The 27,764-nt window shown below is 45.8% G+C and overlaps 1 protein-coding gene across 1 annotated transcript in view; it reads left to right on the top strand.

Moving 5' to 3' along the window:
* Window positions 1–27,764, top strand: part of LOC310875628 (neuropeptide Y receptor type 2-like) — a gene marked incomplete at both ends in the record, with an annotated part of 42,307 nt that overhangs the window by 7,556 nt on the left and 6,987 nt on the right. Inside the window, 2 exons of the mRNA XM_083788916.1 lie at window positions 10,416–10,548; window positions 25,698–25,863. Coding sequence (XP_083645042.1) covers window positions 10,416–10,548; window positions 25,698–25,863 — 299 coding nt within the window. The remainder of the gene's footprint in view (window positions 1–10,415; window positions 10,549–25,697; window positions 25,864–27,764) is intronic.

Here is a 27,764-nt window from a genome sequence, read left to right as displayed (position 1 = left end):
GCCTGTGAGGGAGAAGAACAGGGGGAACTTCGTGTTCTCCCCCGTGGCAAATAGGTCCGCCACCGGAACTCCAAATCTGCGCCACATTTGGCCCACCACCCATGGATGGGGGGACCATTCGCTGTAGCGGAGTGGGCCTCTCGATAGGAGGTCCGCAGCTGAGTTCTGGCGTCCTGGGACGTGACAGGCCGTGAGGGAGATGAACCGGCCGTCACACCAGACCAGCAGTCTGTGAGCTAGTGAGCACAGACGCAGGGATTTGATCCCCCCTTGTCTGATGATGTAGGCCATCGTCGTGGTGTTGTCCGTACGGACCAACACGTGATGTCCCCCGAGGAAACGGCTCGAACTCCTTCAAGGCGAGGAAAAACACCGCCAGAAGTTCTAGACAGTTGATGTGAGCGGATCCCTCTAGGGAACCGTTCCACACCCCTCTGGCCGTCCTGCCCTCGTGAGTGGCTCCCAGCCAGAAAGACTGGCGTCCGTGGTGACCACCCTTCTGGACAGGGGCAACCCCAGCGGTACCCCTTCCGTCAGGTTGCGTCTGTCAGACCACCATTTCAAGGCCAATACACAGCCCAGGGAGACTCTCACCCGGCGCCGTGTGAACTTGGGAGGCAGGTGTAGAGACTTCAACCGGAAAGGTCTCATGTACAGCCTGCCCAGCGTGCCAGAGATATGGCTGAGGCCATGAGGCCTGCCATGCGCAGGCACACCCCGAGTTGAAGTGTGTGGCCCGTCCTGAACTGTGCGGCACACTTCAGTAGGTCGTCCACCCGGTCGGCGCTCAGTTTCGCAGTGTATGCGACTGAGTCCAACGTGATGCCTATGAAGTCCGTGGACTGCGTTGGCGTCAACATGCTGTTGGTATGGTTCACGTTGAAACCTAGAGAGGTCACGTGGGACAATACCCTGGCTGTGTTCTGTACCGCTTCCTGCTCCAAGGCCGCGCTCAGAAGCCAGTCGTCGATGTAGCTTGCAACCCGGAGACCCTGTTGCCGTAATGGGGCGAGAGCAGTTTCCGTGCATCGAACAAAGACCCTGAGACTACTACGCCCAGTGCAAGCCCTGAGGCGGGGGGGATGGGGGAAGACGTCAGGGTGCGTCTCCCCCGGGAGGCAGGAAGTGTCACTACTTCTGCTGAGCCTTGCCGTCGTTTCATCTCCGTCACCTCATCGCGGGAGGGGACAGCCCCCATACCCGCGAAGATGGCTGTGAGAGATCCTTGGAGCAGTGAAGCGGCGTTGAGATGTTTGCCCTGTGCAGCAGCAAGGGCATACATCTTCTTGGCGGCCAGGCTGGCGTGGCCCTCCCTAGTGCCGGCCGCGGCTGCTGGAGGGCGGCGGCGTTGGTCAGTGGGGCGTGGGGGACATTTGTCCCTCACGTCCACGGAGGGAGCTCTTGGAGGAGCTCGTTGTCCATCGTCCACCTTGAAAGCAGCCTATCTAGAATGCTAAGCATGCTAGGGTGGCATCGGCCATCCAACGAGGTTGCTACTCCCGACCTCGAAAAGGTTAGCTAAACAGCTAAACAAACCTAGCTTCACAATGTACATACCTGTAATGTTGAGGGAAGCAGTCGGTAGTCGAGGGTCGCTGGGGAACCACGTCGAGTGAGACTTGTGCGTCTGGCCGCTGCGTGAAGTAGTAGTAGCGGTAGTTGTCGGTGGAGGCCTAGGACTGCATCCGACATCCCGTCGTCGCAACCACCCGGATCGGGGGAGCCTCGTTGGTGGGCCGACGAGATCCCGCTGGAGGGAGAGCAGCACCCAGAGCCAGCCGGCGAGGCCTGGCTGATGTCTTGGGTCTGGCTCCACAGGCCTGTTCACCAGTGTGGTGAAGAGCGTGTGGAGCTTGTTGTTGGCGGTCCGAGTCGCCTTCCTGGCAGGGGAGGAGCCGAGGAAGGACTCGCCATGGTGTCTCTGAGACGCGTCAAGGTTGAGGGGTCTGGAGAGAGAGGACGAGGCGTTGGGCCTAGACCTCGAGGTTTGGGGCTGGTCGGGACAGCAGGGCTCGGAGGTGTCGACCAGGGACCTGTCTTGGTGACTCTTGACGCGTGAGATGCGTCAGTCTGTCTCCCTGTCTGCAACAGAAGCAGCAGGGGGAGAGACCAGGGGTCTCGAAAGCCTGGCGAGCATGCTTTAGACCCATGCTCTAGACCCCCGGTGGCGTTCCTCCTCGGGGAACCCGGGAGGGCTGTTGTCACCCCTGCAGGTCGTCTTGGGTGTTGGTGCAGCTTGAAGGAGGAACCAGCAGTCCAAGAGCTTGTAGAAGCACTTCTCTTTTAAGTTATAATATAATATCATTATATAATAATAATATATAATATAACAAAAATGTTGTGAGGAAAACTGTCTGTAACTCACAAAACAGGGTAAAAGTAAAGTGGTGGTGGAGTAGAAAGAGTAGGACTCGTGGTGCTCCACTGAAGATCAGCTGTCCAAACAGAGAAAACCACGTTGTGAAACTGTGGTGTGTTCTCAAGGCATCTCTGATGTGTGGAAGACAAAGACAAAACATGCACAGTGCATGTGTGTCTGTCTGGGAGAGGAGGTAGAGACAGCCATGTCTGAAGCAACTCTTTGGTTCCATGGGGGGGGGGTCGAAGTCACTGTCGTCACCGCCGGTGGCCATGGTGTGCGATGGAGTTGATTTAATAAAAATTAAAAAATTAACTCAAAAAAACAGGGTTATGGAACGTAACTTACGTAACTCTCGTAACCTACTTACGTAACCAACGTACGCTCGGAGAATGCTAGCTAACGGCGCCGTTCGGCTGGACGTCAAGCTAGCGTTGTGAGATACGATGGTGAAGCCAAATCAACGCCTAACGGCTGAAGATAGCTCGGAGGGTAGCGAGGCTGTAGCTAGTTAGCGCGACGCCGGAAGGCTGAAGGCTAAGAGCGGGAGGTAGCATGTAGCTGCGGGCGGTAAACTACGTAACTTACGTAACTTACGCTCGGAGAATGCTAGTTGACGGCGCCGTTCGGCTGGACGTCAAGTCAGCGTTGTAAGGCACGCTGGAGACGCTAAATCAACGCCTAACGGCTGAAGATAGCTTGAAAGTTAGCGAGGCTGTGGCTAGTTAGCGCGACGCCGGAAGGCTGAAGGCTAAGAGCGGGCCGTAAACTACGTAACTTACGTAAGTTACGTAAGATACGATGGCGACGCTAAATCAACGCCTAACGGCTGAAGATAGCTTGGAGGTTAGCGAGGATGTGGCTAGTTAGCGCGACGCCGGAAGGCTGAAGGCTAAAAAGCGGGACGTAGCGTGTGGCTGCGGGCCGTGGGTCTAGCTAATAGCTGGTTAGCGCCTCGCCGGTAGGCCTAGGGCTAACGGCTGGACGTAGCTAGCGTATAGCTACGCAGGTAGCGTAGACGAAGCGTGTAGCTATGGGCCGTGGGTCTAGCTAGTAGCTGGTCAGCACCTCGCCGGTAGGCTGAGGGCTAACGGCGGGACGTAGCTAGCGTAGACGAAGGGAGAAAACGTGCCTGACGGCTACGCTTTAAGCAGCGGACTCGCTAATGAGGGAAGCTGAAAGCTAGTAGCACTAGGGAGGCTAAGCTAGCAGCAACCCTGAACGTGGCAGCTAACTGTAGACCAAGCGAAGCAGTAAGCTAGCTGAGTGCTAAGGCGCAAAGCTAGTAGAAGAGAAGGACTAAACGACAAGCCGCGTGACTGCACACTTGTGTTTTATTGTCCGTGTAAAGGACTTACTGCTGGTGAGAACTTTTCTGCAACGTTCGTGAGTGAAAAACACCTCGCAGGGGCTGCGAATTTCCAGGTACAAGTATGAGAAAAACTCGTCCGTTCTAGGGAAAACAGTTTCAACAGCCGGTGGTGAATTCTTTGTCAGAGCGATCTGGCATCTGCGGCAGAAAGGTAGAGGAATGACGCTCACGGGACCAACCCCCGGTTTTATACCGAGTGGGTGGGGTTAGGGAGGTCACCGTGAGCTTCACGTTCACGATCCAATGGAATTGTTCGTGAGTACATGCAGAGTTTCTGTGCTTTTGCGCCACCAGGTGGCGGCACCCCATATGACTCTCTTCGAGAGAGGAACTTAAGACAACAGGGACAGACTCCATCTCCCAGGGGTCTATAGTGCATTGTAACAGGGACAGACTCCATCTCCCAGGGGTCTATAGTGCATTGTAACAGGGACAGACTCCATCTCCCAGGGGTCTAGCACATTGTAACAGGACAAATAAAATCAACTTTACATTTAGTGATAGTACTTGCTACTTGAAACTATAGACTCAAACTACAACTTTACAGATGACAAAAATAGCACTAAATGAACCTGGATGAAAATGTGCGTTCAAAAGGGAGCTGGAGCAGGCCATTCTGCACTGTGAAAAGTGTCATGAGGTGAAATCCTCAGGCAAATCAATAACTAGAGGTCTGCGTACAGTTGCTCCCAGTCAAAGCTTTATTGATTCACATTTTGACTAAAAACACTTCTTCAGTCTTCTGGCAGAACATTATAGGCTAAATACTATGCTGTATAGGGCATTGTCAGCCAATCAATGGGACACAGCAGAGCAGCAGAGTTGTTCATTGATATGCTGAGACTGCACTCACGATGCAGTTGGAAATGGAAAGAATCACTTTTGTCTGCAACAATCTACACACACGGGCGTGGAAGTATATTCACAAAGTATATATATATATAAGTATAAAGTATATATTCGTGGAAGTATAGCCAAAATGTTTGAAATTCTTAAATTATATGGTATCCCCCGACAAAATGATCAATGCCATAAAAGTTCTATATACAAATACCTCAGCGATCATCCTTACTCCTGACGGAGAAACACCATCATTCCCCATCCTTGCTGGCATTCTCCATTTATTATTGTTGTTGATTATGTTCTTCGTATGATAAGGGCTACCAACTACACCCTATAGGAGAAGCTCTCGTCATTCTGCTAAATACCTAACAGACACTGACTTCGCTGATGACATCGCGCTTATCAGTCAATCATTGGAATATGCTGAGGCTCTCCTTCAGGCTCTTGAGCAGGCCTCCAACTGGTCATCCCAGCTTAGTAAGATGTTAAAAGTAAAAATATTTAGGACGACCGTTGAGCCGATTCTACTCTATGGCTCTGAGACATGGACACTTTAAAAAAGAAACAAGAGAATCGGTTGGATGGCACTTACACCCACCTTCTAATGAGAGCGCAAAATCTGTCTTGGAAGAGCCACCCATCGACTAATCTAATATACGGCAACCTTCCCTGTGTTTCTTCACTGGTCCGATCCAGAAGAACACAGTTTTCCGGCCACTACAGAGCTGACAATGAGGTTATATCTTCCCTTCTTCTCTGGAGTCCTGCCTCAGGGCGGACCAGAGGTAGAAAGCTGTCGTTCCCTGATGTCATCGCTATAGGGACACATGCTTCAGTAGACAGGAACTAGTCTAGTCCGTTTCCAATTATTCAAAGGCAAAATATGTAACTACTTTTTTTTTTTTTTCTTCATGTCCAATGAAAGCATGATGGAATCATAGCAAAAATAATGAAGTGTGGGTTAATTAAGATTAAATAGTTTTGAAACTGCAGCGTATATAACTCAAGCGTATAAGAAGTCAAGTTAAAACTCTTATAGAGAATCTCTCTCATTCAGAGACAGTACTACAGACACCTATCACATCATGCAGGGGTTGCAGAGGCCTAACTCTATGGCTCTGCCCCCCCCCCCCCCCCCCCCCCCCATCCCCTCCCCGATTCTGATCTTTTTGAAAATCATGTGATCAAAGCACCTAATACTTTCTCAAGGCCCTAGGTTCTTTCACTTATAGTGTACATGTAACTGTACTTGGATGAATAATGAATTTAACCCATTCTGACCTGAGATCAGATTCATACGGAGGTTTCCACCGGGGACACACACTGGTCTGATTAACCCCATTCTGACCTGAGATCAGATTCTAAAAAATGTCAGTCGTTCTTCGATTAAAAAAAAAATAGCAGACCTATACAAGCTCATAGCGCGCCACTCGGTTGGCGCGCTATGAGCTTGTAGATCTGCTATTTTTCCAATAGCTAAAGCATAGCATGATGCTATAACACCAAAATGGGTGCCCGTTCAGAATGGGTTAAGGCCGTCGTGGCCATGAGAATACGCTGAGCTATATAGCCGTTGAGCTAGAAGAAAGCGTTGCATAATGCATGTCAGTTATAAGGCCATGCACGGGTCCCCCCCGGCTTCACTAGACTCGGAGACATGCGTTCAGTTGACATTCGTTTGTCTTTCATCTGTCCATTATCCCATTCTGAACGGGCACCCATTTTGGTGTCGGCATCATGTCATGCTTTAGCTATTGAAAAATAGCAGATCTACAAGCTCATATCGCGCCACCGAGTGGCGCGATACGAGCTTGTAGGTCTGCTATTTTTGAAAAATCGAAGAGCGACTGACATTTCTAGAATCTGATCTCAGGTCAGAATGGGTTCATCAGACCAGTGTGTGTGTCCATGTGGAAACCTCGTATGAATCTGATCTCAGGTCAGAATGGGTTATTATGTTTCCATTCGGTCCTCATATGTTGCGTGTCTCTTTAGATCATCGTAAACGTGTCATATGACAGCAACGCAGGTTGAAGAAGACACAGTCATCGCAGGGATACATGGGTTTATACAGGGGCGTACTGTACTGTACTGTACCGTACTGTACTGTCTGTGGATTTATAGCTAGTGTTTGCTCTATTATTAGAACATGTGCACGTGCCGCTCATGCATACATGTGTGTGCGTGAGCGATCGCCGATTGAAATAGCCTATAAATGGTAAATGGTGCATTTATATAGCGCCTTTATCCAAGGCGCTTTACATAGATTGTGCATTACATTCACCCATTCACACACACATTCATACATACCGATTGCGGCGGAAGCCATGCAAGGCACCAACTATAGCACATCGGGAGCAATTTGGGGTTCAGTGTCTTGCTCAAGTACACTTCGACATGTAGACAGGAGGAGGAGCCGGGATTCGAACCGCCGATCCATGGATCATTGGACGACCTGCTCTACCTCTTGAGCCACAGTCGCCCCTAGTAGCCTATAGTTCCTGACGTGACTCGTTCATCCCCTGGTTTTCCCGGCAGGGGTGTAGTGGGGGGGGTGGGGGGACGTATTTATGTCTATGGAGAACAACATTGGGTTTCTTAAAATCGCTCTGTGGTCCAAAAATGAACAAACTCAGCGATATTGTCGAGGGAGTCGAGGCTCCGTATCGTTTATGACAGTCACAGCCACAGTCATAATTTGCTACAGTCTGTTTCTAGAGCAAAAAAGATTGTACTGTATGATTCGTTGGTGGTATAACATTAGAGATCTCTCACAGTCAATTGATTCTTCATATCCATAGGAGAAGAAAAACAAAAAAAAACGCCAGGATCAATTGATTATTTTTGGAACACAGTTCTTATATTTGACGCAATATAAGAAAAGTCCGCATGGGAATTTGACCCCGGTAGGATGGGTCAATTACGTCAGACTTCGGTACACTGTATATACTGTATATATCCATTTAATTATCACTGCGTGGAAAGGGGGATTAACGGGCAATTATGGGCACTAGATTTGCCCGTAAACCTCATTCCGTGTTCCATGCTCTTTGCTGTGTGTTGTGTCGTATGTACACATTTAACCTCGCAGACCTCTGTAATTGGATTTGTTCACGAATCCATCAGCCACTGTTAGTTATGCAAACGTGATCTTTGGACTGCTTGAGTCATCAAGCATGAGGCATATCTGCCTGATTATGATTATTAGAATGGAGAAAGAGACGAAAGGAACGCCAGGAACAGGTCAACTAATTAACAGACAAATCAAATATTGGTTATAAAACCATATAGAGTTATAAAGGATATGAGTTATAATAAAGGATAGAGACAGCCCCCCCCCCCCCCCCCACACACCCCTCCAGTGGCCCATTTCGACCTGATGCCAGATTCTATAAATGCTCAATGTTAATATTAATGTAAAAATGCTCAATGTTTAATGTTAATGTAAAATGCTTATTGTTAATGCTCAATGTTAACCCATTCTGACCGGCGGGCACCCATTTTGGTGTCAGCATCATGTTATGCTTTATAGCTATTTAAAAATAGCAGATCTACAAGCTCATATCGCGCCACCGAGTGGCGCGATACGAGCTTGTAGGTCTGCTATTTTTGAAAGAAATCGAAGAACGACTGACATTTTTTTAGAATCTGATCTCAGGTCAGAATGGGTCAATCAGACCAGTGTGTGTCCGGCGGAAAACCTCGTTATGAATCTGATCTCAGGTCAGAATGGGTTAAAGCGCACCTGCACGGTGCTGTGCTCGTGCTAAATGCACAGGCCACCTACAGGTGTATAAAGCATAACCCGGTCCAGCATACAACATAACAATAAGTATACAAACCAGCGTCATGTGAATGGCATGTTTATCCCATTCTGACCTGAGATCAGATTCATACGAGGTTTCCACTGGACACACACTGGTCTGACGAACCCATTCTGACCTGAGATCAGATTCTAAAAATGTCAGTCGTTCTTCGATTTTTCAAAAAATAGCAGACCTACAAGCTCGTAGCGCGCCACTCGGTGGCGCGATATGAGCTTGTAGATCTGCTATTTTTCAATAGCTAAAGCATGACATGATGCTGACACCAAAATGGGTGCCCGTTCAGAATGGGTTATATAGAAATGAAAAACAGAGCCTGAATGTTGCATATAGAATGTCTCTCTTCTGTGAGTCTGCATGCTGAAAGGCCTTTGTGTGAATGCGACGTGAATGCGCCTCGCTTTGCGTCGACCGTCCTTCACAGAGTTCATTTCTATACGTCTACCTTTTTTCACGGACAAAAAAACGAATCAAAACTATAAGCTATGATGACTAAAACTATGACTAAAATACTGATAATTGTGTCAGCAAATAAAAACTATAGACTAAAATGTTAGGGGACGGACTAGTGGAGAAGAGATCCAATTCAAGTCATTTCATGTTTGGTCGTATGGGTTGGTAGCCTGGTTAATAAACCAGACTAATATCGCACGGACCGCAGGATATTAGTCTGGGGAGGCTCAGCTTGGATTTCATTTCCAGGGGGGCGGGTTGAAACATTTTCTCTTTGACGCAATTGGTCAGAGCTACTGTCAGTCAAAGGTCTCAAGCATTGAAAGTCACTGTACCAAAGCCCGCCCATATTGCATACCGTGTCCCGATTGGCCGCCGCATTTCTCTGGTGTAGGAAATGGGCGTACAATTGAGCCTCTCCAGACCGAAATCCGCCGGCAGGCAATTTATTTTTGCCAACGGCTGATTCGGTCTGATTTATTAACCAGGCTAATGGGTTGGTGCAGCGCGACACGTTGTGACTCGTGAGCTTGTAGATCTGCTATTTTCGGCACGCAGCAGAGTATAAATTTCAGTGCCATCACAGCCCACCGAAATACAATATAGTTGACTAAATCAACTGTAGATTTAGCCAACACAAATAATCTCATGGTATCATAGGCACAAAAAAGCCATTGGCTTCAGCCCTAAACCTTTTTTGGTCTTTACAAATGTTGTAAGAAACGATGAAATGGATATATAGCCTACATTTAGTGTACATTATATATGACCAAAATAAACTACAGCTGAACTGAACTAAAATTAATTTTACTGAATAGACGACTAAAACTACAAAAACTAAATCAAACCTTGCTGTCAAAATCCACACTGGCCCTTTACTTTACATTTGGCCTGATCTTCATCGCTCCGTTTTTTGAGTGGTGCTGGCCACTCCTTATAGCAAGGTGTGTCCGTATGTCTGTCTGTGTCCGCCTGAGTACGGAAATAGCGTTCATTGACCACCAAGTGTCACTTGGGAGGAGGAGGCCTTGTACAGTACACAGTACTATAACAGCCGGTGGCGTGCACAGACATTTAGAGGGGCAGGTGCTCAAGTGAAAAAAGGGCACCATGTGCAGCGCATTTTGGGACGGGAACCCATTTTGGTGCTTTTTAGCTATTGAAAAATAGCAGATCTACAAGCTCATAGCGCGCCACCGAGTGGCGCGCTACGAGCTTGTAGGTCTGCTATTTTACTTTAATCGAAGAACCACTGACATAGAAACATAGCTTTAGATTGTGGGGGGCCTAAATAATATAGTAGAAGCATTTTTTTTATCAAGATTTGATCAATGTCACCGCATGGTCCACACACTACAAATTAAGGGGAAAAAAAGAAAACCTTTTGCTCTAGCACCCCCTAGTGTCTATCTGTGCACACCACTGATAACAGCAGTATAACAGCAGAAGTATAGCACCACTCAGTGGAGACTGTTTTTTATTTATGATGGTTTGTGGTTTGTGGTTTGCGTGTGCGTGTGTGCGTGTGCGTGTGTGCGTGTGCGTGTGTGCGTGTGTGTTGCAGGTGGTTCTGATCTTGGCGTACAGCACCATCATCGTGCTAGGGGTGCTGGGTAATTCGCTTGTAATCTATGTCATCTACCGCTTCAAAACGCTTCGCACCGTCACCAACTTCTTCATCGCAAACCTGGCTGTTGGTAAGTACACACACCCACCCACACACCCACACACACACACACAGCTGACCTGGAAAATAAATTTCAGCCTCCAGGGTTGTGATGCGTGCGTGCGTGCGTGATTGATGATTCAGGCATCTGTCAGGCAGAATGCGCCGTTCCTTTCTGACGGATAACATTTGGCCACGTGCCTCAAGAACAGAGAGAACACAGACATGCAGAATAACAGGGGAGAGAGAGAGAGAGAGAGAGAGAGAGAGAGAGAGAGAGAGAGAGAGAGAGAGAGAGAGAGAGAGAGAAAGAGAGAGGAAAGAGAGAGAGGGGAGAGAGAGAAATAAAGAGAGAGAGAGAGAGAGAGAATAAGCCATTATGACCAAATGACTCCTAAACCAGTAGTTCTTCTCACACTTTCGAGATGTTTCTATAAAAATAATGTTTCAAAAACATCATTATACAATCTAAAATGACATCGTTTTTTTTCGACGGGATAAAAGAGAGGAGAGGAGGACACATCAGCGTAGACGTCTGGAGAGAGCTCCAGGATGGATGGCGGAGAATGAGAGATAGAGGAAGTGGAAGGGGGTCACGTTGGGAGGTTTTGAAAGATAGAAACCAAACGAAAACAAAGCCTAATTCGTTGTCCGGTATGTTGTGGCCGATTCTAACAGCCACACCTGACCTCAATCCAAACGAATGAGTCATTGTGTGACCATGCACCTGTTGTGGACGCCCATAGAGTACGCACGCATGCACACACCACAGCTTATAGGGAGTCTGCATGGGAACAACTTACATACCTAGCCATCTTTGCCAATGTGTTTGTAAAGGTGCGTGCGTGCGTGCGTGTGTGTGTGTGTGTGTGTGTGTGTGTGTGTGTGCGCGTGTGTGTGTGTGCGTGCGTGTAAATGCTTTATCCTGTGTGCATCCACAACGGGTGCATCATCACACAATGAATAATTAGTTTAGATTGAGGTCAGGTGTGGCTGTTTAAATCCACCAATGCACTGACATCTGGCCCATGTGTTTGTAAATGTGCGTGTGTGTCCAGTGGGTGTGCTACGTAGGTAGCTAAATATACCTCTCAACTTCTTACTTACAACTTTTTGCCATTTGAGCTTTTGAATGTTTTATGTTTAGAATCCTGCACGTGAGGAAAGCATTTGCACTGTAGCCTATAGGTTCAACCCATTCTGACCTGAGATCAGATTCATGCGAGGTTTCCGCCGGGCACACACTGGTCCTGATGAACCCATTCTGACCTGAGATCAGATTCTAAAAATGTCAGTCGCTCTTCGATTTTTCAAAAATAGCAGACCTACAAGCTCGTATCGCGCCACTCGGTGGCGCGATATGAGCTTGTAGATCTGCTATTTTTTAATAGCTAAAGCATAACATGATGCTGACACCAAAATGGGTGCCCGGTCAGAATGGGTTAAAGCAAAAACAATGGCCATGCCGAGCAACTCATTTCAGTATGCCTCTGATATGGACGTAAGATATGAAGCCTGTCAGTCCTTGAATTGTAAATCGCCATCTTTCTAGGTCCGTTTGGGCCCAGCTGGCCCATTGGCTGGCCCAGACAACGAGGCGGGACTTCTTCTTTGTTGGTTTTTATTTTGACTCGAACGGGGGGTGGCTCCCGATCATAGACTGTAACGGTAGCCACGCCCCTCAGAACATACGCGACTTTATGGAATTTTTTTTAATAAATTGGACCATAATTTTCCAAAAATAATATTATGACATGAGAAATGAGACTTTGAACTAGTGACTAGAAGCAGAAAGTATTCATGACCATTTTATTAACCCATTCTGTACGGGAACCCATTTTGGTGTCAGCATCATGTTATGCTTTAGCTATTTAAAAATAGCAGATCTACAAGCTCATATCGCGCCACCGAGTGGCGCGATACGAGCTTGTAGGTCTGCTATTTTTGAAAAATCGAAGAACGACTGACATAGAAACATAGCTTTTTCCGAAAACTGTCAGGATGTAGAAGACGTTTATAGAATCTGATCTCAGGTCAGAATGGGTTAAGGTAATACAGTCTAGGACCTCTAGGTGAAGTTGGGCCCAAATACATGGGTTTTTTTGGGCCCAATGACAGCGCCACAACAGGCCATTATATGAACTTTCAGGAAGTCCCGATTTCCTTAGTGGCTTCACAAAATATCTGTCTGACTGCCCCCCTGGTTAAATATCTGTCTGACTGCCCCCCTGGTTAAATATCTGTCTGACTGCCCCCCTGGTTAAATATCTGTCTGACTGCCCCCCCTGGTTCACACACGGCCAGATGCAAAGATACAGTCTACCAATCATTGTCAATGGAAGCTACAGCCATGTGAAACTACAGGAAGCAAATCACACTTACTGTAGCTGCTGAGTCCACTTCAATTCGACATACAGTAGCGCAAACGTTGCTCACTGCTGATTTCTGATCGTCTGCACCTTTGTTTAATTGACGCACACACACGCACGCACGCACACACACACACACACACACACACACACACACACACACACACACACACACACACACACACACACACACACACACACACACACACACACACACACACACACACACACACACACACACACACACACACACACACACACACACACACACACACACGCACAGCGGTGGTTCAGGGGTAGAGTGGCCGGATGGATGGTAACCGCAAGGTTGCCAGTTCGAACCCTGTGGGCTCCCCCAGAGTTATAGTGTCGAAGTAGCCTCGGAAACCCAGACGTTTTTATTTCCAGGGAGGAATTGAGTCCACTTCAATTCGGCATAGAGTAGCGCAAACATTGCTCACTCTCTGCTGATTTCTGATCGTCTGCACCTTTGTACAATTGACATACACACGCACACATACTGTACACACACACACAGACTCCTCTCTCTCTCTCTCTGTCGCTCTAAGTAATTAGTCTCATGTCACGCAGCTGCGCATCGTTTCTCCCGGGGGATCCTGCCGGGAGCTGCCTATGCCTTAACCTATTCTGACCTGAGATCAGATTCATACGAGGTTTTCCACTGGACACAAGCTGGTCTGATTAACCCATTCTGACCTGAGATCAGATTCTAAAAATGTCAGTCGTTCTTCGATTTTTTCAAAAATAGCAGACCTACAAGCTCGTATCGCGCCACTCGGTGGCGCGATACGAGCTTGTAGATCTGCTATTTTTCAATAGTTAAAGCATAACATGATGCTAACACCAAAATGGGTTCCCGTTCAGTATGGGTTAAAAAGCATAGGTGAGTTCCAGGCTAGTGTCGAAGTGTCCTTGAGCAAGACACTGAACCCCTAATTGCTCCCGATGTGCAGGTTGGTGCCTTGCATGGTTTCCTCCGGCATCAGTGTGTGAATGTGTGTGTGTGTGAATGGGTGAATGTAATGCACAATCTATGTAAAGCGCTAAATGCAACACACACACACACACACACACACACACACACACACACACACACACACACACACACACACACACACACACACACACACACACACACACACACACACACACACACACACACACACACACACACACACACACACACACACACACACACACACACTTTCTTTTGTAATTGTGTCCTCACAATTTGAGCACAGAATTGTGACACAATTATGCCCAAATAATGCCCATCTCTCGGCATATTTCGGCGCCAATTCCGTCTTCAAAGCTATATGTGTTTCTGTTCTATCCTTTCAACTTGCCCCCCCCTTGCCCCCCCTGGCTGTTCCACGGCCCTAGTCGGTGAAGGATCAAACCAAACAGGGATGTAATGGGAGAGAACCATGAGGACACTTTGAGATAGAAGGATTACACAAGACAGCTTTTACATGGATAAAAGACGAGTGGAGAAAGACAGAATCAGGAAGAGAAGGGACTGAGAGATTAGCGCAATGTGAAGGCAGCGTTGTGTGTGTGTGTGTGTGTGTGTGTGCGCGCGCGCGCGCGCACACGTGCGTGCGTGTGTGTGTGTGTGTGTGTGTGTGTGTGTGTGTGTGTGTGTGTGTGTGTGTGTGTGTGTGTGTGTGTGTGTGTGTGTGTGTGTGTGTGTGTGTGTGTAAGCCCCTGAGAGAGCGCTGCAGAGGCAGAACAGCTAACCAGAAGGTTGCCGGTTCAAGTCCCCCTGGGGAGCCAGCGAGCATTACCAGAGCAGAAGGCTCTGGTGGGATAACCAGATTAACCCCATAACCTACGTGTATCATGGGACAAATGCGCATTTGAGTCAAAGTGCAGTCAGTGTGACCCTATAGCTTTTATTTTTAGCCGGCGTGCTTTGACACGTTGCCCTCATCACGGATTCCGACAATCGGGAGCGCATGTTGCTTAATGGCTCGAGGGCGAAGCCACGGCTCAGATCCCTCCAGAATCGACGGCCTGGCCCTGCCAACGGGAACAGTTAATTGGCCGGAGACAGACCATTGGCGGGTCAGTGTTGACAGGCAGCGGTTGGAATGCACAGTACATTGTGCCAGTACAGTACATTTACTGTACTGGCACATTCTAGGTATATATATATATATACATGTTTCACTTCACTCGAGAGTGCTGACATTTTTGTTACTCTTTACACTATACACTCCAATTATTTTTGATGGCTTTATAGTTACTAGTTTACTAAGGTTTAGTATACAAAATATATACATTCAACATGAAATTAAGTGTGTATTTTCTGTTAGTGAATACGGTATCTCTGTCTCTCTCCCTCTAACTCTCTCTCTCTCGCTCGCTCCCATCCCCCCTCTCTATCTCTTCCTCCGCACGTGTATGTGTGTGTCTCTCTCTCTCTCTCTCTCTCTCTTTTCTGTTAGTGAATATATACGCTAGGTTGCTCTCTTGTCGAGCGTGACGTGAAGTCAGCTGCAAAGCTCATGTCTATTTCACCTACAGTATAGCTCTATATATCACCTTTAAAATACAATTAAAATGCTCCTCACATATTGCCCTCTCTATTAAGAGCCCTCAGCAGTGAGAACAATGAGCAAAACCGCCCAGGTGTAACCGGCTCACCGCTAATTTAAACTTGCCAGTAGTTCTCAGTGGACAACAATTAAACCCCAACGCCGTTATTATCACCAACCCTGCTGCGTTGCTGTTGCTGCATTGTCTGAAGGACTGCCAAAAAAACAACAACAACAACATTATACTCTTATGTAGCACAACATGGAACCTTGTGGGAACAAAGTCTGGACTAATGAAATCCCAACACAACAACTCGTAGGAATGATTTTTTTTCCTTTGCTTTCAAAGGTTATTATACAGACCATAGGTATGAGATAGCAATGAAGAGGCACATGTGTATTGATTGCTTCACTAGATGGAATCTAGGCTACGGCCTTAGGCGATAACGCTTCCATGTTTATTTCACAAAGAGATCTGGGGCTGGTTGGTGTGCCTGAATTCTGAATATGGCAAAAAGACATTACCCCCTACCTACACACACACGTATATACACCCGTAACCCATTCAGGACGGTGTTTTAAGGTTACGTCATACTTTACAGTAGCTATAATAATAAAGATCTACAAGCTTGTAGCGCGGCACCGAGTGCTGTGCTACGAGCTTTGTATAGATCTGCTATTTGTGAAAACGTGCATGGCACAAATCTTTGATTATTATATTATTTCCGAGCGAGAACGGATGCTTTCCCGATTTGAATGGGTTAAGATTTAATCTAGGGCAAAAAAAAAAAATCCCGCCTTTTGGGCCCAGAATTCCCTCAGCGCTCAGTATACTGTTACACATATCACTTCGTTTTATCAACAACCGTCACTCTGCATCTTATCCGAGGGAACACAGAAGAGAGCTCTTGGGAGATCACGTTTCAATGCACACGGCGAAACACTCACCTGCAGCCAGGGGTGGATAAAGAGGATACTTACACAAGGTTTTACTTTTTCCACCCAAGGCCGAATTCTTCTCTAAGTTCTCAGCTTTCTGAATAATCTATGTTTCTGTGTCAGTGGGTGCTCAACCTTTTTCATGTCAAGGACCCCCAGAATTATCTGTATTTGGCTGCAGACCCCCCCATCTGAAGATATGTTGTTCCAGGGAACTCCCAGAAGCTAATATTTGAGTTCAAATCATTCGCTCCGAATGAATATATATATATTCAAAGATTTGCGCCACATTTTCAAAAGAAATTCGAGTTCCCGCCCAGAATGGGTTAAGTAACATTTATTTCTACTTTACTGGAGTATTTCTACTTTTAAGTACTTTTACTTCTACTCAACTACACTTAAGACTTTTTACATTTATACATTAGAAAACTATCAATAGTGCAATGTAGAACTACTTCGTTTATTTTGTAATGTTTTGTGATAATCTAAATCTCAAAAAGTAACTAGTAACTAAAGTTCTCAAATAATTGTAGAGGAGGATTTAGTACATAATTTGCCATAATTTACCCCCCCCCCCCATTTCCCCTCACTGTATAATGTATCTTTTCCCTTTTTTGCTTCCTATGATGAATTCCTGTTCTGTTCTTTAGCTACATATTTGTATGTCTCTAAATGTTTGTATGTCTCTAAATGTTTTGATGAATTGAACAATGTGGACCCTGTTGTAAACAAGTGTAATGCTTAATTGGGTCGTCCACTCACAGTTAACAGTCTTTGTATTGAGTTTGTGCTTAAAAATGTACTGTAATTATAAAACTGTTAATAAATATTTCAATCAATCAATCAAAAAAGCCTCTGAAATGTAGTGGAGTAGAATTAAAATTACAGAACATTTGACGTACTCTAGAAAAATCACAAATACCTCAAAGTTGTACTCAAGTACAATACAATGTACTCAAGTTGTACTCAAGTACAGTATAATACAATGTAAATGCACTTACAGTAGCTACTTTCCACCACTGCCTATACAGCGCTGCATGCGTAACCCTCGCCCATCGTCTCAGAGCGTAAAAAAAACAAATAAATAAAATAAAACCTCCCCACATGAAAAGGAGGAAAACGCATGCAGTATTTATGTGTGTGTTAAAAACAAGAGGCCGATCTCCACTTGACGTCTTAACGGCTTCGGTTTACACAAACATGACACAACACCACATAACGGGGTTTACACAAACATGACACAACACCACATAACGGGGTTTACACAAACATGACACAACACGACATAACGGGCACGGCTACACAGGACTTGGAAACGATGCAGCGTGTCCAAAGTAGTGTGGGGTCAGCTATACATGTTAGCTTAACTTGCACAACACTGTTTGTTATTATTCCTTTGTTATTTCATTATTTTAGATTTTTTTTCCCAGTAAGATTTGAGGCTATTGAGTCTATTACAGTTAATTAATAGGCCTATTAGCTATATGATTCATTGTTATCTGCAGTGTTGGGCAAGTTAAGCTACATGCAGCTGAGCAATTTGTGAAATGGGACATTCTGCACAATGAGTACCTCTTATTTGTTCTACTTTTAAGTTACATTTTGACACCAAAACGTTTGTACTTTTACTCAACTACATTTAGAACTCCAGTGCTTGTTCCAGTTTGTTCCAAGACATTAATAATAACATGGTCATTATTAATAAAGACGTGGTTCCAACTAAGACATGGTGTTCAGGTCGGACGGGAGCTCTGCTGGCGCTCTGGACCTGCTTCACGGCCCGGCGGTCTCCAACGTGGAAACTAGCTAACATCTTTAAGCGCTAGACCAAAGGGAATTCCCCATAATCCGGGGGAGATATTATACTTTTTATGTCATCGGGCTGAGGCTGTGAGACTCTCTGCCGCTAGCCCTGGAACATGACTGCCATGATGATTATCATGACAGTCATGCAGAAACTTTGCCCTGTTTTTTGCGCTCGCTGCATTTACAAGATTTCCGTATATATAAACATTCAGATTTAAAATATAAAGTACTCACAAAGTGTCCCACGGGGGTTAGTTAGCAGCAGCGCCAGCGATTAGAATTGCTGCGTCCCGCGTTGTTTAATAAAAAGCATTTTTGTCCCGAGCTCCCCGGCTACTTTTTTCAAACGGGGTTCGTTTGGGAAATCCACAGTTGCACACCGGGAGCGCACTCGCCTATTAGTCTGTATTGGCAGGGCGGTCAGCGTACCTATATCGAACACACCGAGTGCCACCCTCCTCCCGACCGATAGGGGCGCGTAGTTGAAAGCCAATGGCAAAATAACACCTCGGATAAAAATGCTTTTTATTAAACAACGCGGGATGCAGAAATTCTAATCGCTGGAGCTGCAACTAACTAACACCCGTGGGACAAATTGTGAGTACTTTATATTTGAAATCTGAATGTTTATATACGGAAATCTTGTAAATGCAGCGAGCGCAAAAAACAGGGTGAAGTTTCTTCATGACTCTCGTATGAATACGAGAGTCATGAACCATGGCTACTCTGCCGCACTCTTAAGCCCTAACAACACCAGAGGATCGCCATGCAACTCCTTGCAACCGTTATTCCCAATTGAGCCTTTGTCAAGTCCCGCCCATGGTTGTGCCCCTCTTCCCACCCATTGGTTGCCGTTTCGTGGTTGGACAAAAATCCTCTCTCTCTCCACTCCATCCACTACCATTGAAATAACATGTTTTTCAGTTGCTTCATATTGATATTCTGTGTACTCAATTGTTATTTTAATCTTGGTGTCAGTAAAAAGTAACATCACAGATGCTAGCATGGTGACTGGGCATATCATGTTTGTTTTTAGTTTTTTCAAAAGAATATATGTTAGCAAATTCAACATAAACTAGAAAAAGTGCCTTTCTGGGCACAGGTCTCCACCAGGATAGGAATGTAGGACATTGCAGCTTGCCTTCATCTGGTGGTTGGATAAAAGGGCAACAAAAGTAAACTAGGGAGTTGGCATACAAAGTTATCCACAGATCCGTGCAGTTAGAGGTAAAAACACTTTTCGGCCAGTTATAGCGCCACCTTGAGGCTGAGTTGAAATTGTTCATGTGGCATTTCGTCCTCGGCCTAGTGGGAATGTGCGTGCACAATTTCACGGAAATCACGCGATGTGTTCATGATTTGCAGCATTTTGTTTGAAACTGAGCACTCCTGTGAACTTTGGAAGCCAATCTTAACCAATCAGGATGGAGTCTGAGAAATCTGAAAGACCCGTTTCGTTGAATGGCTCTAGAGAGACTGTGTACCAATTTGCGATGTTTGGACAAAATCTGTAGGTGTACTGTGCAAAAACTTGTTTTGCACAAAGCGGCCTCCTGGTGGCGCTATAACAGGCTGTTCTGGAACGTTTGGGGCAGAGGTTCATCGTTGGCATCCAGGGAGTGTGTGTGCAAAATTTGGCATCGAGCGGGTTAACGGTGGCCGAGATTAGCTGCTCACGGACACACACACACACACACGGACGGACGGACACACGGACGGACGGACGGAGTGCAAAACATACTCTCCCCCCATGCCTTCGGCCTGGTGGAGACAATAAGGCGGAACCAGGGCGGAACAAGGCAGAAAGAGCCTGCTCATGGTTAGTCAGTCAGGGACCAATCAGAAGGCTGACAAAGGGTGAATTTGCATGTTGCAAGGAGTCGCATTGGTGTGGTTTGTTTTGTTGTTTTCTTGACCCTCTGGTCCCTCTCTCTCTCTCACTCTAGAACACCGATTCTCAAAGTGAGGTCCTTGAGGGGGTAACACTTGAGAGATTGGCCTATTTGTTTTTTCATTAGGTTATCATGATTTATTGGGAGAAACCAAGCAAGTAAATGGAATGATATCCTATTATTGCATAATATCTCTTTTTGTCTTCTAATTCGTTTTTGCAGTCGATTGCCAATTTGTCAGTCGAATCATGACAAAAAAAAGAAAAAGAAAAATGGAAACATTAATGGCCAATCTACCGAGGCGGTACAGTATCTATCCGTGTGCCGGTTGTGACCTTTTCACGGTACAAAGAAACTAAACAGCCAGACAGACATGTCTGCAGCTTTCAACAGAATTACCCTTCTGCATCCATTAGCTAGTTTTGTTTGCCAATTACTCATCTCCATCCACTATGGTTTACACAGTATGATTAATCTGTCCTACATGTACACTATGTACTATGTACACTATGGTTTTACACAGTATGATTAATCTGTCCTACATGTACACTATGTACTATGTACTACAGTATGTACTATGTACACTATGGTTTTACACAGTATGATTAATCTGTCCTACATGTAGGGATGGTTTTCACTATAAAAGGGGCCATTAGGGCTCATTTGTTTGTGTGAGCCTCGACGGAGCAGGGCTGTAGAGTATCTATCTGAGTAGAGTATCTATCTGAGTAGAGTATCTATCTGAGTAGAGTATCTATCCGAGTAGAGTATCTATCCGAGTAGAGTATCTATCCGAGTAGAGTATCTATCCGAGTAGAGTATCTATCCGAGTAGAGTATCTATCTGAGTAGAATATCTATCTGAATATCTATCTGAGTATCTGAGCCCATACTGTTGTTTCTGCATGTGGGTCCGTTGGTGTGTCTAATCTGCGAGTGGATCCCTGTAGATCTGATATTGTCGGCGTGCGAGTGGATCCCTGTAGATCTGATATTGTCGGCGTGCGAGTGGATCCCTGTAGATCTGATATTGTCGGCGTGCGAGTGGATCCCTGTAGATCTGATATTGTCGGCGTGCGAGTGGATCCCTGTAGATCTGATATTGTCGGCGTGCAATACCATTAACACATTAAAGTCCGGCCCATGTGGGCCAATTGCGGCCCCCGTGGCACAATTGTGACTGAGCCCGCCAAGTCAATTGTGACTGACCCGCCGATTATCTTTCTCCAAAAAACAAAAGTGTTAAATTATGTTTTCATGTGGACACACCAACCAGTTCATTAAAGGTTTTATGACATTCATTTTCATTTCTTTTTCTTTTTCTTTTTTCTTTTAGGTTTTATGACCTCAATTACACCCAAAAAACCTGAACTTTGAACATTCAGTGAATTTTCTGTGGTCTGAAGTTTTCTTTGGGGTTTGGAAGCCATTTGAGCTACAATGAAAACAGGCAACAGAGTGAAAACAGTGACATCTGCTGGCAAATCCCATTGACATAATATATGGGATTTGCAGTAAGTGATGTCACTTACTGCCGGCAAATCAGAGCACCTGTTTGAGCCAGAAAACCCCAGATCACAGAAAATCTACTGAATGTTAAAAGTTCATGATTTTTGGGTGCAATTGAGATTAGAAAACCTAAAAAAAACAAGAACAATTCCAAAACCTTTTTTTTAATGTCACAATCCCTTTAAGGTTTGCCTGGTGGGTGGTGATGGTCCACCTGGACTGAAGCCACAGCTGTTGTTGCATGATAAAGGGGGAGTAGTTAGGGGGAGGGGATGATAGTGATATTGTCAATATATCACCGTCATCTGATTTTATATGTATAGTATACAGCATGTGTCACACACACTGTTTGTGACAATGATGTTGTCGTGTACATGTTGTGTACAATAGTGTATAAGTGTGTGTGACGTGGTTCATGGGAAACATGAGTGGGGGGTCGCAGGTAGTGAAGGTCGCTTCGCACATTATCACATTGATACGTGGAACAACAATAACACAGTGTTCTTCCCCCATGAGACTGTGAATGCATTTATTGTATATTCTGGCAGATCTACTGTATGCAAGCATGCATTTAAATGGTAAATGGTGCATTTATATAGCGCCTTTATCCAAGGCGCTTTACAGAGATTGTGCATTACATTCACCCATTCACACACACATTCATACACCGATGGCAGCGGAAACCATGCAAGGCACCAACTACCACATCGGGAGCAATTAGGGGTTCAGTGTCTTGCTCAAGGACACTTCGACAGTAACTCTGGGGGAGCCCGGGTTCGAACTGGCAACCTTACGGTTACCATCCAGGCACTCTACCCCTGAGCCACCGCCGCCCCCATTTACAAATAACTACACTGATTAGACACTATTATGGGCTCTGTTTCCGTCCATGCTAAACCCCTTATCCCTAAACTACTTTTTTTCTTTTCTTTTATTTTGAAAAACATTTTTGAATAGTTCAACTAGCCGATCTACATCGACACGTTGTGAGCTTGTAGATTGGCTATTTTAATTATTTAACCCATTCTGACCTGAGATCAGATTCATACGAGGTTTCCACTGGACACACACTGGTCTGATTGACCCATTCTGACCTGAGATCAGATTCTAAAAATGTCAGTCGTTCTTCGATTAAAAAAAATAAATAGCAGACCTACAAGCTCGTATCGCGCCACTCGGTGGCGCGATATGAGCTTGTAGATCTGCTATTTTTCAATAGCTAAAGCATAACATGATGCCAACACCAAAATGGGTGCCCGTTCAGAATGGGTTAATTATTTAAATATATTTCGGTGTGTGTGTGTGTGTGTGTGTGTGTGTGTGTGTGTGTGTGTGTGTGTGTGTGTGTGTGTGTGTGTGTGTGTGTGTGTGTGTGTGTGTGAATGGGTTGTACCATTGTGAATGTATTGCACAATCTATGGAGAGCGCTTTGGATAAAAGAGTTATATAAATGCACCATTTACCAAAGTGTCACCCAGTGGTACTGCAGCTGTTCGAACCACAGACAGACAGACAGACAGACAGACAGACAGACAGACAGACAGACAGACAGACAGACAGACAGACAGACAGACAGACAGACAGACAGACAGACAGACAGACAGAGGCGTGAGTTATATCTGTTCAAGGTGCCCGCTTTATATTTATTTTATATTTTTGTGCAATTTGTTTTTTTACTTCTCTTAGACTGCATGTGATTTCAGCTAATGGTCCATATAGATTAGACTGCATGTGATGTCAGCTAATGGTCCATATAGATTAGACTGCATGTGATTTCAGCTAATGGTCCATATAGATTAGACTGCATGTGATTTCAGCTAATGGTCCATATAGATTAGACTGCATGTGATTTCAGCTAATGGTCCATATAGATTAGACTGCATGTGATGTCAGCTAATGGTCCATATAGATTAGACTGCATGTGATTTCAGCTAATGGTCCATATAGATTAGACTGCATGTGATTTCAGCTTATGGTCCATATAGATTAGACTGCATGTGATTTCAGCTAATGGTCCATATAGATTAGACTGCATGTGATTTCAGCTAATGGTCCATATAGATTAGACTGCATGTGATTTCAGCTAATGGTCCATATAGATTAGACTGCATGTGATTTCAGCTAATGGTCCATATAGATTATAGATTGTGTGTGGAACATTTCACCCGAATAACTGAAACATCCCGGCAGGAAATTCAGGTTTAAGCGTCTCTCTCTCTCTCTCTCTAGCTGACCTCCTGGTGAACACGATGTCTCTCTCTCTCTCTCTCTCTCTCTAGCTGACCTCCTGGTGAACACACTGTGTCTCTCTCTCTCTCTCTCTCTCTCTCTCTCTCTCTCTCTCTCTCTAGCTGACCTCCTGGTGAACACACTGTGTCTCTCTCTCTCTCTCTCTCTCTCTCTCTCTCTAGCTGACCTCCTGGTGAACACGCTGTGTCTCTCTCTCTCTCTCTCTCTCTCTCTCTCTCTCTCTCTCTCTCTCTCTAGCTGACCTCCTGGTGAACACGCTGTCTCTCTCTCTCTCTCTCTCTCTCTCTCTCTCTCTCTAGCTGACCTCCTGGTGAACACACTGTGTCTCTCTCTCTCTCTCTCTCTCTCTCTCTCTCTCTCTCTCTCTCTCTAGCTGACCTCCTGGTGAACACACTGTGTCTCTCTCTCTCTCTCTCTCTCTCTCTCTCTCTCTCTCTCTAGCTGACCTCCTGGTGAACACGCTGTGTCTCTCTCTCTCTCTCTCTCTCTCTCTCTCTCTCTCTCTCTCTCTAGCTGACCTCCTGGTGAACACGCTGTCTCTCTCTCTCTCTCTCTCTCTCTCTCTCTCTCTCTAGCTGACCTCCTGGTGAACACACTGTGTCTCTCTCTCTCTCTCTCTCTCTCTCTCTCTCTCTCTCTCTCTCTCTCTAGCTGACCTCCTGGTGAACACACTGTGTCTCTCTCTCTCTCTCTCTCTCTCTCTCTCTCTCTCTCTCTAGCTGACCTCCTGGTGAACACGCTGTGTCTCTCTCTCTCTCTCTCTCTCTCTCTCTCTCTCTCTCTCTCTCTCTCTCTAGCTGACCTCCTGGTGAACACGCTGTGTCTCTCTCTCTCTCTCTCTCTCTAGCTGACCTGCTGGTGAAAACACTTCCCTTCACTCTGGTCTCTCTCTCTCTCTCTCTCTCTAGCTGACCTCCTGGTGAACACACTGTGTCTCTCTCTCTCTCTCTCTCTCTCTCTCTCTCTAGCTGACCTCCTGGTGAACACGCTGTGTCTCTCTCTCTCTCTCTCTCTCTCTCTCTCTCTCTCTCTCTCTCTCTAGCTGACCTCCTGGTGAACACGCTGTCTCTCTCTCTCTCTCTCTCTCTCTCTCTCTCTAGCTGACCTCCTGGTGAACACACTGTGTCTCTCTCTCTCTCTCTCTCTCTCTCTCTCTCTCTCTCTCTCTCTAGCTGACCTCCTGGTGAACACACTGTGTCTCTCTCTCTCTCTCTCTCTCTCTCTCTCTCTCTCTCTAGCTGACCTCCTGGTGAACACACTGTGTCTCTCTCTCTCTCTCTCTCTCTCTCTCTCTCTCTCTCTCTAGCTGACCTCCTGGTGAACACGCTGTGTCTCTCTCTCTCTCTCTCTCTCTCTCTCTCTCTCTCTCTCTCTCTCTAGCTGACCTCCTGGTGAACACGCTGTCTCTCTCTCTCTCTCTCTCTCTCTCTCTCTCTCTCTAGCTGACCTCCTGGTGAACACACTGTGTCTCTCTCTCTCTCTCTCTCTCTCTCTCTCTCTCTCTCTCTCTCTCTCTAGCTGACCTCCTGGTGAACACACTGTGTCTCTCTCTCTCTCTCTCTCTCTCTCTCTCTCTCTCTCTAGCTGACCTCCTGGTGAACACGCTGTGTCTCTCTCTCTCTCTCTCTCTCTCTCTCTCTCTCTCTCTAGCTGACCTCCTGGTGAACACGCTGTGTCTCTCTCTCTCTCTCTCTCTCTAGCTGACCTCCTGGTGAAAACACTTCCCTTCACTCTGGTCTCTCTCTCTCTCTCTCTCTCTAGCTGACCTGCTGGTGAAAACACTTCCCTTCACTCTGGTCTCTCTCTCTCTCTCTCTCTCTAGCTGACCTCCTGGTGTCTCTCTCTCTCTCTCTAGCTGACCTCCTGGTGAACACGCTGTGTCTCCCCTTCACTCTGGTCTACACTCTGCTGGGGGAGTGGAAGTTTGGCGGGGTCCTGTGCTTCCTGCTGCCCTACGCCCAGGGCCTGGCGGTGCACGTGTCCACCGTCACCCTCAACGTCATCGCCCTCGACAGACACAGGTGACCCGTGGTGGAAAACAGTACTTTTACTATAAGCCATTTAGACCAGAGACAATATTCTACAGAGAATGTCTTCTGAATCATGACAGTTTTCTTGAAAACTTGTGTTTCTATACAGTATGTCAGTGGTTATCAAACACATTTCAGGTCCCCAACAATTATCTGTACTATAGTCCTTACCCATCTTAACCCATTCTGACCTGAGATCAGATTCATGCGAGGTTTCCACTGGACACACGCTGGTCTGATTAACCCATTCTGACCTGAAATCAGATTCTAAAAATGTCAATTGTCTCTCCTTCATTGCGGGACTGCAGGACTAGTCTGGAGATAGTTAGTCGTGAATCAGCTTCAGTCAGTGTTTTGGTTCGTACCTGGAGTTGCGCATTATCTCCGCGGTGCACAGCAGCACAGGAGAACTGTCTTTAATATATCCATGGTCGTTTTCAGTTGCTTTCCATGTGCGACACAAAAGTACCATGTGTTTGTTTTGGTAATAGCCTACTGCAGGCGCAGCCATGCTGATTCACGTAATCGCGTAGGACAAAACGAAACCAGCCGGACAAACATTAATGGCATTTTCAAAATGTCCACAAGTTGCGACGGACCCGAGTGATTCTTGCAGCGCGCTGATAGCTAACACTAGTAGTGTGTGTGTGTGTGTGTGCAGTGTAGCCTAATGGGGCTTTGCTAGGCAGACAAAGTAACGCAACAGAGTTACAGAATCAAACCACTTTGCAACCAAACTACAATACACAAGCTATCTCTCTGGTGTTGTTCAATCATGACTGTGTGCTACACAGTGACAGATTTGTTATGCTCTGGACGTTCCTGAGCCGCGCGCACGGGCGCATGTTAGGGGGAACACTAACATGCGTTAATTGCGTTAAATATTTTAACGCAATTAATTAACGCAATTGATTAATGCCATTAACGCGTTATTTTTGACAGCCTTAATGTTTTGTAATAATAATAATCCAAGTTTACGAAGTAACTAAAATCTTCAAATAATTGTAGTGGAGTAAAAAAGTACAATATTTGCCTCTGATTATGTAGTGGAGTAGAAGTAAAAGTATAGCCTATATACTGAAAAGTAAGAAAATACCTCAACGTTGTACATGTACACAAGTAAATGTACTAGGCTCCTTAGCTATACTTTACACCACTGTGTCTATCCTTATACCAGCAACGTGTGAGCTGTGCGTCTCCAAATGCCACAGGGGGATTCCGTGGGTTGTGAGCAAAAAAATGCAAATGAGTCACTCACTCACAATAGATATTTCTGACATGGTTGTCAGAAAGGAAAAAACACACACACACACACGCGCACACACACACACACACACACACACACACACACACACACACACACAATAAATACATATCTCTTTTTCACTAACAGCCCAAATCAATTTTGAGCTTTTGACTTTTGACTAAATGGTGCGATGGTGTGTACAGTACGATAATGTGTAGCCCCACATGAGCTTTCCACTTCATAACAAAAACGTGGCCAAATGATTTTGTTGTTATAGCGCCTTGAGTCGATGAGAAAATAGCAGATGAGCTCGTCGTATATATTTCCCCACAATAACAGAAAATAGAGCGTACTGTATATGTACGTGACATCAGTATCATACCCGGAAGTTATGCAGGAACGCCTTACCGAGTGGCAAAAAACTACCTTCTGTCCTTGTGACAGTCCACACGTCCACATTCCACACAGACAAGTCCTATCTGATTGCATTAACCCATTCTGACCTGAGATCAGATTCTAAAAATGTCAGTCGTTCTTCGATTTTTCAAAAAATAGCAGACCTACAAGCTCGTATCGCGCCACTCGGTGGCGCGATATGAGCTTGTAGATCTGCTATTTTTCAATAGATAAAGCATAACATGATGCC

The sequence above is a fragment of the Protomyctophum parallelum genome (assembly GCF_964188405.1).
Source record: "Protomyctophum parallelum genome assembly, chromosome: 18".
NCBI lineage: Eukaryota > Metazoa > Chordata > Actinopteri > Myctophiformes > Myctophidae > Protomyctophum > Protomyctophum parallelum.
This window is presented reverse-complemented; position numbering and strand designations above follow the sequence as displayed.